Genomic DNA, 18,527 nt, shown 5'->3' with positions numbered 1-18,527 from the left:
ACGCTGCCTGGCCTGCAGTAACTAATGGTGAAACTCAATCTGTGCATTGTCTTTGGTGCAGCTATAGAGAGAATATTAAATTACATCTCACAGTAACAAGAATCTGAGTTCTCTGATCAACCTTTTGAACACTTCAACTCTTAATGGGTCTAAACCTATGTACATTGACCATATGTTAATTTAGAATGATTTAGAAAAGACATCTCTAAGTAAGGGGGCAGGGATCTGTTATTCTTCTGCAAAAGCTTTCCTTTCATGTAAATGTATTCCACTGTCTCTTGTATATGAATATAGATGGTTTCAGTAACCAAGGAGCTAAAGGGAAACTTTCCAATGGGAAGAATATTATTATTTCTGATTAATTGCTGCCTAACCATTTTAGCTTTGCTGCTCTGGGGTTTTTCCCTGCTTTTTACCACTGGTACTTCAGGAAACTCATATAAAATGATACCATGTGAAACTGGATTCTCCATTACAATGTTTTAAATGCGATTTGAAGGCCAGGGTGTTCTTATAGTAGAAATAAACATAGCTGTATTAAATTCCTATATCTATTTTTTATAGTAGTAAGAGAATAGGACTGTTATTTTTACTTTCAATGTAAATTTTTTTGCTATTACAAATTAAAAAAAATCATCTAAAATTAATTTCAATTTTTGGGGCATCTCTCCTCCCTTTTCCAACTTTCTGCCCCTTTATGCCTAATTTGAGAATAAAGTAGTGTAAAGTTTAATACTTTTCCTCTGTTGGTGATGTATTATATTATTAAGAAGAATATTTTACAAGAAAACTGGAAAATAGAGAATATGGGAAACCTCAAGAAAATTTGTAAGAGTGTGGAAAGAGATATGTAATTAAGGACTAAATAGGATTGAGCAGTTTTAAAGGACCATAATTGGAATGTTAAAATATATGTTATTTACAGATATAAGTTCTATGCAATTAATTTATTGTTTCAAATTAGGAGCAGTGTGCATATCTGAAAGTTTCTCAATTAATGAAATATTCTGGGATTTCTCTGAAACAATCCTGTAAAACTCACATGATCTGTTGAGTGAATTATCTGTCTGTACTCTTGAAGTCTTTGTGCCAAATATGTTTAATATTGTCACACAGTCCTGTATGAAAGGGATGTTGTGAAACTGTTCATAGAAGGAGATATGAAATTATGGTTATAATGTAATTATGACCAAATCTTCTGACAGAATTAGTTGTAGCATGTTGGCATTAGGCATTTGCTGTTTTTGGAGTTGTGTGTGATCTGAGTTACACTGTCCTTTGCCTTTGGAACAGTGTGATGATGTTTGAATGTGCATTTATTTTGCTTTTGTCTAGACTCTTGTATCTTTTATAGCTTTGCATTGGAATCAAAACTACAGGAGTTGTTTAAATGGGAAATGTATTGAGTTTCAAATTCAAACCTTACAAAGCATGTTAAATATCTCTTTAAACTTTCCAGGAAAGGAAATAAAGGTATTCTTTTCTTTCACTTAGGCTGGTGATTTAAAGAGTAACCTTAAGCCATCAATAGAAATATACAGTGGTGTTAGTAAAAGTAAAACAGATATTTTTAAAGTATTACAGTACACATGTGCATAAACTAAAATATGAAAAATAGACAAGAAAAACTGGGATACTGCAAATTATGATAAAGTTTAAATTTGGTGTCGATTCCTTAACTGGATTGCTAACATCAAGTATATGGTATTTCAGTGGAGCAGTGACTTTCTAGATTTGAAATATTTTATTATAAATCATAATTCTGGATTGAATAGGAAAAAAGTGATACAAGAGAGGAAGAATATAAGTGAAAAATACTTCAGGTAATAAAAAAATTATGGGAGTTGATTGAAGAGCGATCAAAAAGAATAAAAACAACTGCAGTTAACTGCAGTTAAGATGAGAGGGACTTATTTGGAATGAGAATAACTTTTATCACATAATAACTTTATTCAGCATTTTCATTTAGAAAATATTCTTCATTGTTTCAGTTAGAGAAAAAAAACCCAACCACTTTTGAATGTAGATGAAGAAAAGGAGATGATGACTAGCCCAAAAAGAAATTTGGACTGTTAATGCCAGGAGGCTGAAGGCAATGATTAATACAGTTTTGAAAAGTATTTCAAATGGGATGTGGTAGTGAAAATTGCCAATATTCTGTCTGCAGAAATAATGGGTAGTGGAGCAAAAGATAACTGCTCTCTAAATGGCTTTTGTGTCATCCCACCTGAAAAACCATGTGTGATTTCAGACATCTTGTGGTCAAAAGAAGGATGGAAATATGAAAGTGTCAGACAAGAAGAATGGTCAAAGCCTGTTGGGTTTGGGTATCTGTCTAAAGTCAGTAGAGCTTAGGTTTTATTTCAACATTCTGAAGGGATAAATATCACAAATGAGGATAAATTATTTTGGACAGTGTAAATCTTAGAAAATGAGTAGCATGAAATCAGATTGACAAGGTCATCTATTAAGTGATTGGATAGCCTTCAAATGGGAAAGGAAATTCAATTATCATAGGTTTTTCATTGCTGGGTAACATAGGCAGTCCTGGAAAGGATCTTAGGGTATTACAGTGTGTTCCACTGCCCACAAGCAGGATTTGAAGGAGATTCTTACAGTGAATGAAAACATTTTTTTTTCTCTAGGGATTAAGTCAGGCTTCAAGCCTTTCCACATCACAACCTGCTCAACCTTTTCACTTTGAAATGAAGCAGTTTGTAAGGTTTCTGCCTGTTATTCAGAACTTAAGGTTATGGTTTTTTTCTGTAATGGAAATCTTTTTTTTCTGGATGTCTCTCTGTTTTCCTATCTTAATAATTTTCCTAAGGATATAAAATTACTATCTTACTCTTTAATAACTGTATTTATTTTAATAACATGTTATAAAGTGAAATAATTTAAATTAAAAGTAAGATAATATGCTTTTTAGTGTTTTTCTTGTAATACTTTGGATATCCAAACGAAATCTGCTTTCAGAACAGACTGGTCATCTATTTCCCAGCTTCTGTTGTTCTTCCTTTTCTATTACATCTATTTCCCTTTATATATTTCTGTATTTTAAAGCACAGCACACACCACACACCTTTTGTTACTCCCTGTTCTTGTCCAGCCTTTTGATTTCTCTGTGTTCATTGCTCTGGAAAACTTCCCCAGCTACTGTCAAACTGGCTTCTGCTCTCTTTCTGCAGCCTCTTGAGGTGCCTTTTCTTACTCTATTTCTTTTGTAGTTTTCCTTTTCAGTGTTCCCTGTTGCCCAACACTTGTCTGTACAACTTGTCAGATGCCTCTCTCTTCTCACCATCTGTTAACTTTTACATGAGATGTGCTGTAACTTTTCAATCTGGACAGAGGCCCCCGAGTCTTCCCAGTTGATACAGACCTAGTAGGAATGACAAGGTACACCAGAAAATCACATTCAACTTCAATGATCTGTATTCAAAATATAAATAGTAGGAATGACAAGGTACACCAGAAAATCACATTCAACTTCAATGATCTGTATTCAAAATATAAGAATTCCAAAGCAGCTTTCTTTTTTTCCTCCATGTGAATTTACATTACAGTGTATTAAAGTAGATGTACTTCTCTCACTGGCATATGACATAGTGTAATAGTTTTTCATGCAAAATAGTCTTTAAAAATTTTGCTGTAAGCCAATGTAGCCTCTTTTATAGGGATATACACCAAATAGTACAAAACTGGCCATAAGTAGAATATCACCAGATGTTTTCAAGCAGCAGAAGGGTAGTATTTTTCATGGTTGACTTTGACTAGTAGTCAGGTGCTCTCAGTGTGCAAATTGGCCTAAACTTCAAAAAAATTTCAGTGATCAGCTTGTAACTCATAAAATATTGTGAGATGTAGGTACCCAACCAACCCAGCTTGAAAATCTGGCCCTCAAATATATAGACAGACTTTATAAAAAGCATTAGCTTAAGAATGAATGTCTGCATCCTCTTGTCATAAATGGAATGATGTGTTAGTTTATTTTGTATTTCTGTATTTACTATCTGGAAAATACCTATTGCATTCTGAATTACATCACAGTAAATACATATAATGAGAGCAAAAGGTTTTCAATGGATGTCTCACAAGTCCTGCTTAGAAGAGTCCAAGAGTCAAGCTGTTTTGTTCAGAGTATTTATTGGCCCCTGAGGAGAAGGAGACAGAGACTGAGTATTTCCAGATACACAAGTGGATATTATCAGCCCAGGCTTCTTTTGGCCAGCTTCCTGGGGAAGGTTAATTTTAGCGTTAAGTTCCAGCTCTTTCTCAGCTTGAGTCTGGCAACAGCAGCCAAGCTCCGAGTCCAGGAGCTCCTTTCTGTGTGACAGCCTTCTCCTCTCTTGGCTGCTTTGCCCACTGACCTGCTTTTATGGCCCTGTAAAAGTATCAGCTGACTTGAGGGCAGAGCTCTTCCCTAAGCAGCCCTGGGGGAGTTTTCTTCTGCTCTCTGTATGAAAGCTCAGCACACACCTCTTTTTTCCTAATGCTTGTTGATTCCTCTGAATCCTTCCTGTACCTGTGCTTTGAATCCTGTATTATGGAAGGATCTAGAGTCTTACAGTAAGTACAAGTGGATGAATTATTTCCTTCAGTGACTGCACAATAAAACAAACATACATGCTTGTTTTGGAAGAAGAATAGGAAAAGATAGTTATACTTTTGATCTCCAATTTTAGTTGCATTTGTTCTATTTATTGATGCAATAGGATGCTCCCAGTTTCGATGTGTACATGAGACAGTAGATTGAGGTTTCTAATCATGGAATAAAGACAAATTTTAAAAGTCACATATAATAGGTACTAACCAGAGAATATTACTGCATATCCCAATAAATGACTCGTCCCCCACTGATCAACAGTTCATAGCTTCTTTTTCTTCTTTTTATATAATTTTTTCCTCTCTCTGAAATTATTTGGTATATGTATTTTCTCTTTAGGTAAAGTTCAAATAATATTGGATTTTTTAATATATAATAATAATATCTTATGCTTCTGTACTGTGCTCTTTTCCCTGAGATTTCTCTAATCCTCAGTTGATGCATTTAACAAACTGAATCATACAGAACAAATAATGATGTGGGAAATACTTGCACATTATGGGAGTAGACCTTTGAATTCTACCACAGACTGACTTACTTTCCTTACCATACTCTGGGAAAGTTTAATTGCTGTGTTACAGCTGTTCAGAAGCTTGATATCAATGTAAATTTCATGTCTTCATTAATATAAATTTTTTGCATTTGCAGCTTTATGAAGATACAGTGGTGGATATGTTGGATAGACTATCAAACAAATGGATAGTCAGAGTGAACATATGGGACTAAACTGTTTACAGCAAGAATGTCTTCTAGATTTTAAAATATTCCTCTATTCTTCCACTGCTTACTCCTTAGGGCAGAGCTTTGTTGTAAGAAAATGTGACATTTTTAGTAAGATACACATAAAAGCAACTCTTTTTTGCTTTTATATAAGAGCAACTCTTAGTGCTCTTCAGGGGGCTGAACCTCATGGCTGTGCTTCTGCTATCAGTGTTGAAGTATGTGATACTTTGCTTTGGAAGGAATACTCCTAGTTAATGCTTGTCCATCTACCTACTTAAAATGAAGAACAAGTGAAAGTTACTGGCACTGGTTGAGGAAGCATTTTGGGGCAGTCTCTTTCAAGCCTAAAGGCAATCTGCAATGTCAAACTGTTGAAGCAGAAATTCTCCTTCAGTGGGCTCATTTTATTATTGGAAGTTCTGCTTAAACTAAGAATTGCATTTAGGTAGTATTGTGACTCTAAGTAAAATTTCCCCTCTCGCTTCATAGGCTGAAACTCTAAATAGCTGCTGTAGAGCATGTTAATTTTCAAATATAGTGCCTGATAGGATATTTAATAACTGTACCGTTAATAACTTTGTACCATTTGGTAAAAAGAAAATTGCTAAAAATCAATAGTGCTCTCCAAGAACTATATCTCTATATTAAGTCTACTATTAATATTCAGACCATTATATTTTTACAGCCATGGTAATGTAATTTCATTTTTTTGGTTGTTTGATTACAAATCAAGCATGCACACATTCACAGACACCAGAAGGAGATGTTGGGATGTCTGTAGACATCTATTTTGCTGAGTCACTACTAAAGCTGGTTTCATGTTCTGGGACATCCTGAGATGTTTCTGAAAATGACCATATGAGTGAGAACATTTACCATGAGTCTTACTAATAAAAATAAATTATGTGTAAGTAGCCATTTAGTTTTATGTTTGAACTATGCCTGTTTTTTTCTGTTTTGATCAATAGTTACATTACTTTTGTCTTTTGCTATCTATGTCTGTAAGGCAGAAGCTGAAGTCTGAAAATGAATACTAAGTTTTAAAGTAGTCATAGATAATGCTCATGTTGGATGAATGCTGCTTATGAAATCCCTTTTTCTTGTTTAAAGTAGACTGTAACAGTATTTGGAAAATTGTTTAGTAGAATTTAATTTCCTAAAATACAAAGATTTTTTTTTTAATGAAATGATACATACAAAAATTCTGTTTTCTCTCCTAGGTTTCAATTTTAAATTTATATAAAACTAAACTGATGTTATTGATTTTACTTCACTGGAATTGACATAGTCTGTGCTTCAATGTGAAACAAATCTTGAAGACTTCTGCCTATAGAAATTTAGAATAGAGCAAAATGAACTTTTGGAGTAAAAAACCCCATTGTTACAAAATACTTATTGTCTGAGCTATTTAAAACTCAAGTAGAGAGAAGAGAGGGAAATAGTTGCTGCTAAGTTTAAATATATGGCTTTATGGTTTCATTAGCTGGGACCAAGAAGTCTTAGATAATGTCTCTTTTCCAGGTTCTTAAATTCTCTTACACTTTAATGCATATCTCTGAAGGCAAATTGTTACAGCCTGGAACATTTTCTTTGATTGTATAATTTTCTTGCAAGTTTCATAGTACAGTACCTTAATTTTGACAATGAAAGGAGTTTTCTTTTGAGAACTTGGGTTACTGGAGACTTTTAAAGCCTGTCTGGGGGTGAGATTTAATTTAATCCCTTGAGTATTTAATAAGCATTCCTGAGACTGTCGCCAAAAGGTGACAAGATTAGCACTTGAGGTTTATTGACAGGATGCCTCATAGGAAAGACATTTATCTGATGGGGTATTGTTTTAAAAGAAGGAATAAAGTCTGGGTTAAGCCCTGGGAATATACACACTTTCTGAAATGCAGAAAGAATAGAGCACTTTTCATCCTGGCACAGGGAATAGCAGTTCACAGGGGTAAGAAATAGATGTTGACAAAACTTCACAGTAACTAACTTCCTATCAGAAAAAATAAGAACTTGAGGATTAAGATGGTCTTGACAGTCTCTGCCACAAACTGAATTCAGGCATGCTCAAAAGTCATTATTCAGTGAGAGAATTGTATTCTTGCATAAACGCTTGTACCCAAATACATTTGTGTGTTAGAGAATGACGGAGGTTACCAGAGGGTTTGTTGTTTCTGGATTTAAAAATCACAGGAAGAACTAAATCATATCTTGTGTTCCAAGATTTTAGCATGTGAGACCTCTCAATCTCTTTGTCTCCTGTAATCTTGTAGAGAGAGCTCTGGGATTAACTGGTCATGAAGTCTTGTCTGCATCAGTAGGTCTTGGCTAATCCTGTGCCCATCCCAAATGACAAATACTCTGTGGTACTGATTCTGCTTTAGCATACCCCAGTGTGGTCCTGTTCCCATCAAAGTATTTCCTTCAGGTTTATATAGCACAAATAGAAGAATAATTAGATCCTTTCCTCTTATTTTATCTATGGAGTATGTATTGAGTGACTTATTTTAAAGCAGTTGTGATTCAATGGGGATGTTTTTAATTTGCTGCCTGTTCTCTTTTACCTCTGAGGAAAGAATTTTGTAAATGCTGAATAATTTTAGAACATGTTTTCTTGGTTAAGGGTTGGCTCATATTTTCAATTAGTTTTAAGAGGAAGGAAATCGTGTAAATGCTGTGGAATTCAGATAAGCACTGTGCATAGGAAATAAGTACTTTAATTTAGGGTGCCTAGAATTGGTAGGTCAAGCTGATGATAGTAAAGGAGCAGATCTTAACTTTGTTTCAAAGAACATGTAATCAATATTCACTCTCCTGTTTTATTTCCCTTTTACTTGAGAATTTGTTTTGGTGAAGCTGAAATGTGCAATTGCTTAAGTATTCCACAGGGTGTCATGAGGCAGTTGTTGGAATCATTAATACTTGGATGAAGTAAAGAAAGAAACATAGTGTGCAGTCCTCTGAATGCCAGTTAATGTAATTTTAGATGTGACTAATACACATGCCATAAAATAAAAAGTTCTTAACTCATTAACACGTGTATCATGTTTCTGTATCTGTATAAAATATACACACGAAGAAAAATATTGCAAGAGGTCATTCACAAGAGTAAGCTATTCTATGTCAGGTCTTCCCAAAAAGACCTTTCTATATATTCCTTAGTATTTTATAGTTTACACAGCAAGTGGAATCTTTGGCTCATAGCAGTAATCTGATACACCAAGCGATGTATATATTAAAAAAAAAAAGGAAAAAGAAAAAAAGGTACAAGACTTGTGCTTGACATACTATAAAGAATTTCTAATTGAATTGTGCTCCTTCAAATTTACTTTCAAATTTTGTTTTAATTTTTATTTAAATTCTTTTAAAATTTAATTTTTTGGAAACACACTTTATGCAGTGCACACAGCTGTACTGTGGATTTTATGACTTGTTAATTGTAGATATATATGATGTCAAAACTTCAGGATTTTTTCTCCCACACTTGTATAATGTAGTAGGACGAGAATTTTTACCTAGGTGTGCCCCAAATTAAAGTGTATTTGATTATGGTGGTATGTTCTTACATATGGAGATCAAATTTTTATTGATGTAACTGTTGATTTCTGCAGAGCTGCACATGCATTGAATTCAACTTCAGATTTGTAAAGAAATCTTTAAAATCTTTTAACTGTAAAACTTCTGCTTCTCTTAAACTCTAAGTTTCTTTAAATGGAAAGATATTGGCTATGTGAAAAAAGAAATCATTATAAAATGAACAGGAAAACTGAGTGCATTTCAGTACAAGAGAACGTGATCCAAACTGAAAAAAATCACTGATGAAAGTAAGAGTTTGAATATCTGTTGACAGTAATAATTTGTCTAATGTTGACAACGTATTTAAAACCAGTTTTGTGCAAATGATACTTCATGGATTTTGGCATATTTTCTTATATTATCTGAAGTGGCATACTAAAATAACAGACCAGTTAATTTTCTTGTTACTATTTGTTTTTATGAAGTCTTAAGTAACAAATCTTGGGTTTTTGCCAGTTGGTGCATAATAATGAATGGCACTGAGAATGCAGGATGGAGGGAGGGGGATTCCTCCAACAGACAATTAATGAAATTTTACACATCTGACACAACACACACCACACACACACCGCCCTGCATTCTGCCCAGAGGTCACAGTGCCTTGCAGCCACAGAAGGGGATTGCCATCACAATCAGCAGCTGAGTGCTTTTATTCACATTTGCTTCCGAAGTCCACATTGCTTTGTGGACAACTTCTTGTGCAAAACCTTTGTGATTTAACTCTTCCTGAATTAACCACTATCAATCATGACAGTGTGCTTATAGGTACTTGAGCAATATGTTCAAATACTTTCTAGATGAGGAACCAATTTTATTTAAAGAAGTTAAAATATCCAAAATAGAGTGACATACTTGAAATATTCATGGAGGTGAAGAAAGTGAATGGAAGTGGTGCCCCTTGAGATTTTTTGTTTGGTTGTTTGTGGGTTTGGCCTTTTTAAGAACAAACATCCTGATCTCTGCCCAGCTTAGTTTTCCTTACAGCAAGGCATCATGGAAGAAGAGATTTTTAGATAGGCAGGTTATAATCTTTCTTCTTCCTCATTTTAAGGCTCACTCAAATTGGTTTGCCTCACCCTTTTTTGGTCCTTCTTATTGAACTAGAATATACTAAAGGGGTAATTCCAGACATACTTTGAATTACTGAGATAACGCAGTACCTTAAACTAGAGTGATTAATATCAGAAAATATTTAAATAATAAAATACCTGACTGCAGTGAGATTTTCCCTTTACTTTATTGGAAAATTATACTTCTTCAGCAAAAGAAAACAAAATAGAAAGAACTGAAGTTTAAAACTGTTGATGATATAGCAGTTACACACCTGGCAGTATAATGAGGCATCTGTATCATATGTGTGATGTGTAGGCACTCAGCACCCAGGTCCCTCTTGGAATGTTATGACAAGGTTGATGATTATTGTAATGTTTTTATTCACAGATTGAAAATCTACAGGAGCAACTTAGGGACAAAGACAAACAACTAACTAATCTGAAAGACAGAGTGAAGTCACTGCAGACGGATTCCAGTAATACAGACACAGCACTGGCAACCTTAGAGGAAGCCCTATCAGAAAAGGTAAAGTTTTCTCTTGAAAACCTTTGTGTGCTGCTCTTGTGGGTGAAGTGTGTGGAGAAAATATGCTTCTACGTTGGCATGACAGCTCTCTCAAAGGCTGGGGGCCTTGTCAGGGAAGCAGGTGGCCCTGTTGTGGTAGGATGAGCAGGAATGACTGTGAGGGGATGAACTGACACAGAACTTGGAGGGGAAGGAGTGATGCCCTTTGAATGCTTATGGAGAAAATGGTCCAGGACATGGGAAGATTTTGCCTTAGTCAGTGGGGTGAGTGGTTATTCCCTGAAAGAACTGAAAGGCATTGGACACCTGACTTTAAGAAGGTAGAATTTTCGGCATTTTTCTGTCTTTGTGATCTTGATTATCTTGTTATTTTTCCCATTAACAGTTGGCTGTACCAACTGTTACCTTGGCTTGCTGTGAGCACTATTGGCTTCCTACACTTCGTTTTTAAGGGAAATTGTTTCATTAAAAAAATATTGAGCATTCCTTTTTTTTTTTCCTTTACAAAGTCTATGCCTTTAATTTGAAAATACCTAGGAGAAGGGATAAATCTGGACTGTTTAAATTAGTGGCAACATTCCTACCAGTTTCAGTGAGGTCAGGTTTCTTCTTTCAGTTCACTTTGAATACGAGGTAATGCAAGTGAATTTATATGCCAAAAAAATTAGTACAAATACCCACGTTTTTCAGCTCACAGATCTTAATATATACTACTCAAATGTGAACAGTAAAGTAATATGTGTGTAATCCTATGAAGGTACTTATGACTGCATATGGCTCGAAAATGCTGCTGTGGTGTTGGCACTGACGCATACAATGTTCATGTCAAATTTTTTATTTCTTGTGTGTTTAATTGATTTTCTTGCATTTGCTTGGTCAACAACAGTGAAAAAAGTTCTTATTGGTGTTGCGCCATGTGGATAAGCATTTATTTATACAAAAAATGATACATTTCTGTAATCTTTCACTGCTAATCTGGACAGTGTTCATCAGTTTCACAGCATGTTAATAAAAAAATGACAGAAAGTACTTTTTGATCTGTTTTCTCTCCTTGCAAACTATCTTTCCTGGATTAGTCACTGTCCCAAAATGCCCATAGAGGCAGCTGAGGGTTTTTTAAAATAGTCCTTTGGGAAGCAGAGTGACTTGCATAGAGTAGGAGACCTGCATAGGAGTCGGAGGCAAGCACCACTGCCGAATAAGGATTGAGATTAGCTCTGAACAATGGGGTGCTTGATCTGAGAGCATGAGCCACAATGAGGAGGAAGTTTCCAAGGTAAATGCATCTCTCTGTAGGATTTTGATTGTTGTATAGGGAAATCACCCTCAATTTCTTTTCCATTGTAAGTCCCTTGAAGGCTGCACCAGGAAGGGCAGATTTTTTGAAGTCAGGGGTGATTTCTGGGATGAAGTTACACACTGAAAGAAGCCAGTTGCCATCCTATAGAAATTCCAAATGGACAATTACACCTGGCTTTCTTCTGTCTTCTGGCAGCTAAATACTTTGACAGTGTCTGTTTACACATGTGCCTCATTCCTTTCTGTGTCCAGCTTCCCAATTCCTCCTGACTGCTCTCAGTAAATTTCTTATGCAGCAGCATCTTCTTCAGACCTACAGACTTTATCAATAGTTATTAAATATTTCCATTGGGAATACTGCTAGAAATCTGGGATAGAGGTTTGTCCAAGTTGGACAACACGGGAACCCTTAGTGAGTTGTTTATTAGCAAGTGCATCAATGTAAGTGCTTTTATCAATTCAGCATGTAATGCTGTCAAGAAAGGATGATGCTTTCATTTAAGAATACCTGGTCTCCATTTTGTTTGCATGCTTTTTCTTTCTAGGAATTGTATCAGACATTTTCAACTATATAATTTTGTGTTTGTACTCTGAGATTAGGCTGTTTTTTGCATTAAATTAATTCTTTGTCCATTCAATAGTTTTTAGATTTTTAATTAAAAAATAATGAATAAAATACTTCAGGACTGTCATGGGAAGCTCTTTTTAAATAGAAATGAAATTTATTCATACAAGTTTAGCTAACCACAATTTACTGGAATCTGATAGAAATGCTTTTCTTAGCATCTGCAGGAAGAAATGAACAAATTAAAACATGATCATATGATATTAATGAATTATAAAGCTGTTTTTAAAGTCCAAAACTCAAATGTGTTCCTGCAGTTTTCTTGAAAATACACAGATTAAGATTTTGGCTCTGAATTAGGAAATGTGTCTCCTTATTCTTTATGGAAATAGATTTTTCCAAGTATCTGTCTCTTGATTTTCTTTTGTATTTAGTGATTAGGTGTCTTGGGAACACTAAATGAGAAATTGATGTAGATATAATAAAACCATGTCAAATTTTCCCTCTTTTAATCTTATAATTTTTCTGATGATATTGCTGGCGTGATTTTTCCTCTTGTCAGGAAGCAGAAACAAATCAACTTCAGTTGCATTTGAGTTCATTTTGGAACTAAGCTGCAAAACATTCATTCAACTATTTATCTCTAATTTCAGAGCCTCTAAGCACTGAAAATTTGTGGCAGCAATAATAAGGATTATATTGCAATTAAAAAAGAAAAAAAGGTTTGAAAATCAGACTGTGCAAAAGTGCTATCAGCTGCCTTGATGTTATAACAAGAAACTTTTCAAAGAATATCTCAGCTCTTGGACTGGCCCAAAGCAGCTCAAGAGGTTGCTTTCATGAAGCTGATATTTATAAAGTTGGTCCTACTGTAGCAGCATACGGCAGATAAGCAATGGAGTATGTCTGATAATGGAGCTATATGCTGGGGCAATTCAGTTCCTGCTTCTGTGATAAAGTGCAAATAGATTAGACCTGTGAGGTCCCAGATTAGTGCATAAGGAAAGCTGCCCAATGCAAACAAGACTGAAACAAGAACACATTGTTGGGATTTCTGCAAGTTAGCTGTTAATCAAGCAAAACATGGTTTATTAGGGCCTTTTAACACGCTTTTGACATTTAGCCTTGAGCAGCTGACAGATAAATTAGTCTTCTTTTGTGATTGACTGAGAACAAAATACACTGTTCATTGAAAAGATGAAATAGTGTTATGTTTAATTTGTTGTAGATGAAAAAATCATTTGGGTAAATAAATCTTCAGGAAGGAATTGGTAAAAAATGAATTCTGAATATAACCAGGTGGAATCTGAATGTTTATGATTATTAAACTATTCTGCTTTATGGAGGCTGGCATCTTTAATATTAATGTTCAAACTATAAAGAATTTACATTGTTTGTTATTAGGATTAAACCTGAAGCTATTTAGTGTCATGAGTTTAGATTGGAAGGATGTTAAAGATCATCACCTAGTTCCAACCTCCTTGCTGCGGGAGGGGACACCTTCCATTAGACCAGGTTGTTTCAGCCCTCAGATCTTCCTGGCCCTCCTGAGGAGCCTCTGCAGCACCTCTGTGTCCTTGTGTGGGGGCCCCAGAGCTGGAGCAGTTCTCCCCCAGCTGGGTGGCAGCAGGGCAGGAGGGCAGAGTCACCTCCCCTGAGCTGCTGGCCACGCTGCTTTGGATGCAGCCCAGGAACGCAGGTGGTGCTCTGGGCTCTCAGTGCTCCTGGCTGAGTCATGTTGAGCTTTTTGTCACTGTACACAGCCAAGTCCTCCTCCTCTGGGCTGCTCTGTCTGTTGTCTGCCCAGCCTGGGATTGCCCTTAGCCAAGTGCAGGACCTAAATTATGTTACTGCTGTGCCCCCTGACTGCCACCGTCCAATGATCCCAGTGGTTCTTCTGATACTCTGCTTAAGGACTTGCTCCCAATTGGAATGCACTTCTAGTGGTTATTTCATTCTACCCTAAGTATTTCTCTGATTGGTGTTTGCATCCTCCAAATATTGATGAAATGTGATTTTGTAGAACATAATCAGAGCTTAACGAAACCATACTACTGTGTTTGCTTTTTCCATTTCACCCTTTGAATTAATCATCCAATCAATGGCTGGTGATTGTCAGCAAACCTTGAAATAGTTATTGGAGATCAGCAAAATATACAGAAACATGGCTGAGTTTAAATGCCTGTAGGGTTACTGTTAATTAGACAGAGAAAAATCTTCCTTTGGGTTTCTTAATTTGTATTAGGGTACTTTTTCTGTGTCTTGGACAACTGTTTTTTTGACATCTCAAAATATGATACATGTAAACTGTAAGTTACTGATAGCAAGTGGCTGATTAGATCTGGAACTTTGACATCATATTGCAAGCACTGTAGAGTAATAACAAAATTGAAGCTGAGTAAACTGGTCATGGCCTCTGCGGAAACTATTCATGGCTTGTTTTGAACTTATTTTCAAGACTTCAATCAATTATGAACACAGGAAATACATTACTGAAGTGAATATCTTTCCACATCTATCACAAAACTAAACATACTTGTATCAGTATAGATCTTTAATGAAGTTCCTGTACTGTTACTCTTATCAAATATTTAAACTTGATCTTATGATTTTGAAATCTAGAGAAATCTTGCATTGACTTTAATGCCATTAACTCAATCATCCTCTGCTTCTGCAGGTTTTTTTAATAAGTGCTACATAATGCAAACAAACTTAATACTGTCTTTTCTTAAAATTATTTCCAACTTTTCTGTTTTGCAATTCTTTCCCTTGTTAGGAAAGAATAATAGAGCGTCTGAAGGAGCAAAGGGATCGAGATGACAGAGAAAGACTTGAAGAAATTGAATCTTATAAAAAAGAAAACAAGGACCTGAAGGAGAAGGTTAATGCCTTACAAGCTGAACTGACAGAAAAAGAGGTCAGTCTTTTCTTAAAAACTCTGCTCTTCTATCTATGTCATTATGATGAAAGAAAGTGCTGAGGATTACTCTTGAGTTGTGTCAAGTACTGAAATTCTGCCACTTCAGTGTTCAGCTTCAGAATTGCTGGTTTTTTAAGCGTTCTTCACAGTCCATATTTGTACATAAAATATTGCTTCAGTTTTTACGTAGTTGTGCATCGTTATCTCTTTGTCCTTTACCTAAGCTTCCACTAGGCTCAAATATTCAATTGCTGCTCCTGTTTTTGTCAGTTGGAGAAATGGTTTTCAGTGTGTTTGTACCTCCAGAATATAATGAGCTTGTCTGTACTATGAATGTTTGTGTTTCAGTGCATGCCAGCTCCTGTGGTTCCAGTTGTATGCACAAAATGGTGTCTTTTGCTATCAATGCTTATCTTTGAGTCCGTTCTTTTTGGGGGAGGGGGAGCAGGATCCAAGTGATTGCTAAGTTGGCAATGAGTCAGTATCCTGGTGACTAGGAATTAACTTTTTACTCTTGGTCGTTTTCCAGTCTAGTTTAATCGATCTCAAAGAACATGCATCTTCATTGGCATCAGCAGGGCTGAAAAGAGACTCCAAACTTAAGTCTTTAGAAATAGCCATAGAACAAAAGAAAGAAGAGTGTAGTAAGTTGGAAGCACAGTTGAAAAAGGTAAGTTCCATCTTAAAACAAACAAACAATCAGCAAAACAAAAATCAGCATCCCATACCTTCATTTTGAAATGATGAGCTTATTTCCTCTTCTGGAGTAAATCTAGAATCTACCCATCTTATGCTGTTTGCTGATGCTTGCATCAAGTACTGCTTTTTTTCAAGAGGTTTGTACCAAAGCCACTAGTGAGCCTCAGAAATTGTCCTCAGTAGCTCTATGAGGGAATTTTGAGAAGCTGCAACAAATAGATGAACTGAGATGGAAGAAAAAGGGCAGAAAGGAATTATCAAACCAGCAATTTATGTGTGTGTGAATTAACACCACTTTTAGAAGTAAACTGAAATGTTTGTAGGATGAGGACAAAAAAATAAAAGCTTGTCTAAGAAATGCTGGAATTCCTAATTAAAATTCAACTAAAATCAGCTTCTAAAATGAAAACTATAGCTAGGTTTTATTTTGATGTATTTTTGGCTTTGTTGGTGAATACATGTTTGTGATAATTAAGCAAAATATTCAATAGTTTATATCAGCTGGCAATTCAGTATTTCTCTTCAGCAAGAAGTGGAAGCAAGCATTTAAAGGAAAACGTACAAACCCTGTATTTTATTACATGGTTTTACTTAAATTGCTGCAATAAACTAGATTTTGCTTAAATGATTTGCAAGTGTTTTGATACCATTGTTTCTTTGACCTTTCTCTGTGTTGTAGTAATGTCTGCTCTCATTGTTCTCATTACGTATTTGATGGGGTCAGGCATTACGTTTGCCTTCTGCAATTCATGACTAAGTGTACATCAAGTGTTGTTTTTGTTTTTTTTTTTTTTAAATATTGGTATAGTTTTTAATTTTCTGGTAATTATTATTTGTTCTGTGAATGTTATCACTGTTAGCATAATATTCTGACACTCTTTTTACCCAGGTTGAGTAGTATCCTGCTCAGATTAAGCATTGTTTCAATAGCCTGACCTGTGAAGAAGGTATTGCAAATTATAAAGGATACCAGCGTGTAAACCTTATACTTGTATTCCGTCTTAATTCAGAATGAATATGTGCAAGTAGGTGCCTGCATTAGATCTTTAGTTGAGAGGAAGGGAAGCTTTTTTCAATAAACATATACAAATGGAAACACAAATAATTTAAATGTCCGATACCTTAAAAATGCTATGGATGGTAGAATTAAAAGCTCCAAAAAAAGATTTATCTGGGAAGTAATTTAAGTTTGCTTTAGTTTGTTAGAATAAATTGTTTGCTTTGCACTCCACTTCAACGGATACTTCATTACCATCTGAAATGTATTTTTTTCTTCATTAAAAAAAGATAGTTAAAAGAGCCCTGGAAGCACAGATCACTTAAAAACCCCTCATCAAAATCCTCTTGAAGGACTTGAAATCCTAAGTCAAACGTTTATGACTGTACATTTAAACACATCGTACAGTAATGGAAAAACAAGCACTTAGAAAAGTCAGAGAGTGTCTGGGATGTCTTTTATATAAAAAGGGAGCATGTTTCTTGTGTATAAATACAAACAATTATTGAATGAAAGTTGAAAACATAATAGTTTTATTATATCATAAATGCAGCATAAAGCCCCAATGGAAATTCACCCACCATTTGTAGGAGACCAGGTATTTCCACAATAAAATGCAGTTACAGCCTCCTTTCTGGGCATGCTTAATTGAACAGAAACAGTGACTGTTAATGACAGTAGACTCCAAACAGTCATTTTCAATTCACATTTTCTTTAATGAAATACTTTATGTTCAAACCTGTAAATACCCTGCGTTAAAAGTAATTGGTCCCCAGAAAAATACCTGCACCGTGTTCTCACTCCTCAGGAAAGTGAGTGAAACAGAAACCTGGGTCACTCTTGCACATGTCTGGCTCAGAGGAGGAGGGGACAGCACCAGGGTCATAAATGAGCCCACGTGTCCCAGGAGTGTGCTCACGTGTGAGCATCAACCCCTGCAGGAGCAGAGGCATCTGGCAGTTTGCTTCTCTTTCCAAACCCACTCCAAGGGGCTGTCTACCTGAAAAAAATTCCAAGTAGCTTACACAGTACTCCTCTCTAAAAATATCATGGAGGAGGCACTTTGTTATGCTGCTGTAAAATAATTATAGTTCAATGTTGATTTATAAGTTTTAGCAAGTTAAACTAAGAAATATGTAGGTAGTACTGTGTGCACACTTGCTGGGAGTTAGTTTTGCATGAGCACTAATGGTGGTAAGTGTCTGAAGGAAAGTGTGCACAAGGGGCAAGCCTGAACTGAAATTGTAAATAAAAAACACCAAAGCAACTACTGGAGTTTCTCCTTCCCGACTTTCCCTCCTTTCTGGTTTTTTTGGAGACAATAGGATTCATTTATTGATAATAAAGATGGATTTTATTGGATCTGATTAGATCCAGATATTTTTTAGAACTGCATAACTGGGTTTTTTTTACATTTTGGCAAGAAGAAATATGCTGATTCTAAACCCATGATTTCACGCAGTACGCACATTTCAAAAATAATGAAGAGGATATTTGTACAAAGTAATTATTTATGTGACTGTGCTATATTTTGGTATAAAAAGTACTGCTTTAAATTATAGACATGCTT

General features: G+C 35.4%; 1 protein-coding gene across 1 annotated transcript in view; it reads left to right on the top strand.

The window, feature by feature from the left end:
- ERC2 (ELKS/RAB6-interacting/CAST family member 2) overlaps positions 1-18,527 on the top strand; it is a 318,526-nt gene that overhangs the window by 134,912 nt on the left and 165,087 nt on the right. The window contains exons 10-12 of the mRNA XM_058812979.1: positions 10,340-10,477; positions 15,118-15,258; positions 15,791-15,931. Of these exons, the coding sequence (XP_058668962.1) occupies positions 10,340-10,477; positions 15,118-15,258; positions 15,791-15,931 (420 nt within the window). The remainder of the gene's footprint in view (positions 1-10,339; positions 10,478-15,117; positions 15,259-15,790; positions 15,932-18,527) is intronic.

Source organism: Ammospiza caudacuta, chromosome 12 (genome assembly GCF_027887145.1).
Source record: "Ammospiza caudacuta isolate bAmmCau1 chromosome 12, bAmmCau1.pri, whole genome shotgun sequence".
Lineage (NCBI taxonomy): Eukaryota > Metazoa > Chordata > Aves > Passeriformes > Passerellidae > Ammospiza > Ammospiza caudacuta.
This window is presented reverse-complemented; position numbering and strand designations above follow the sequence as displayed.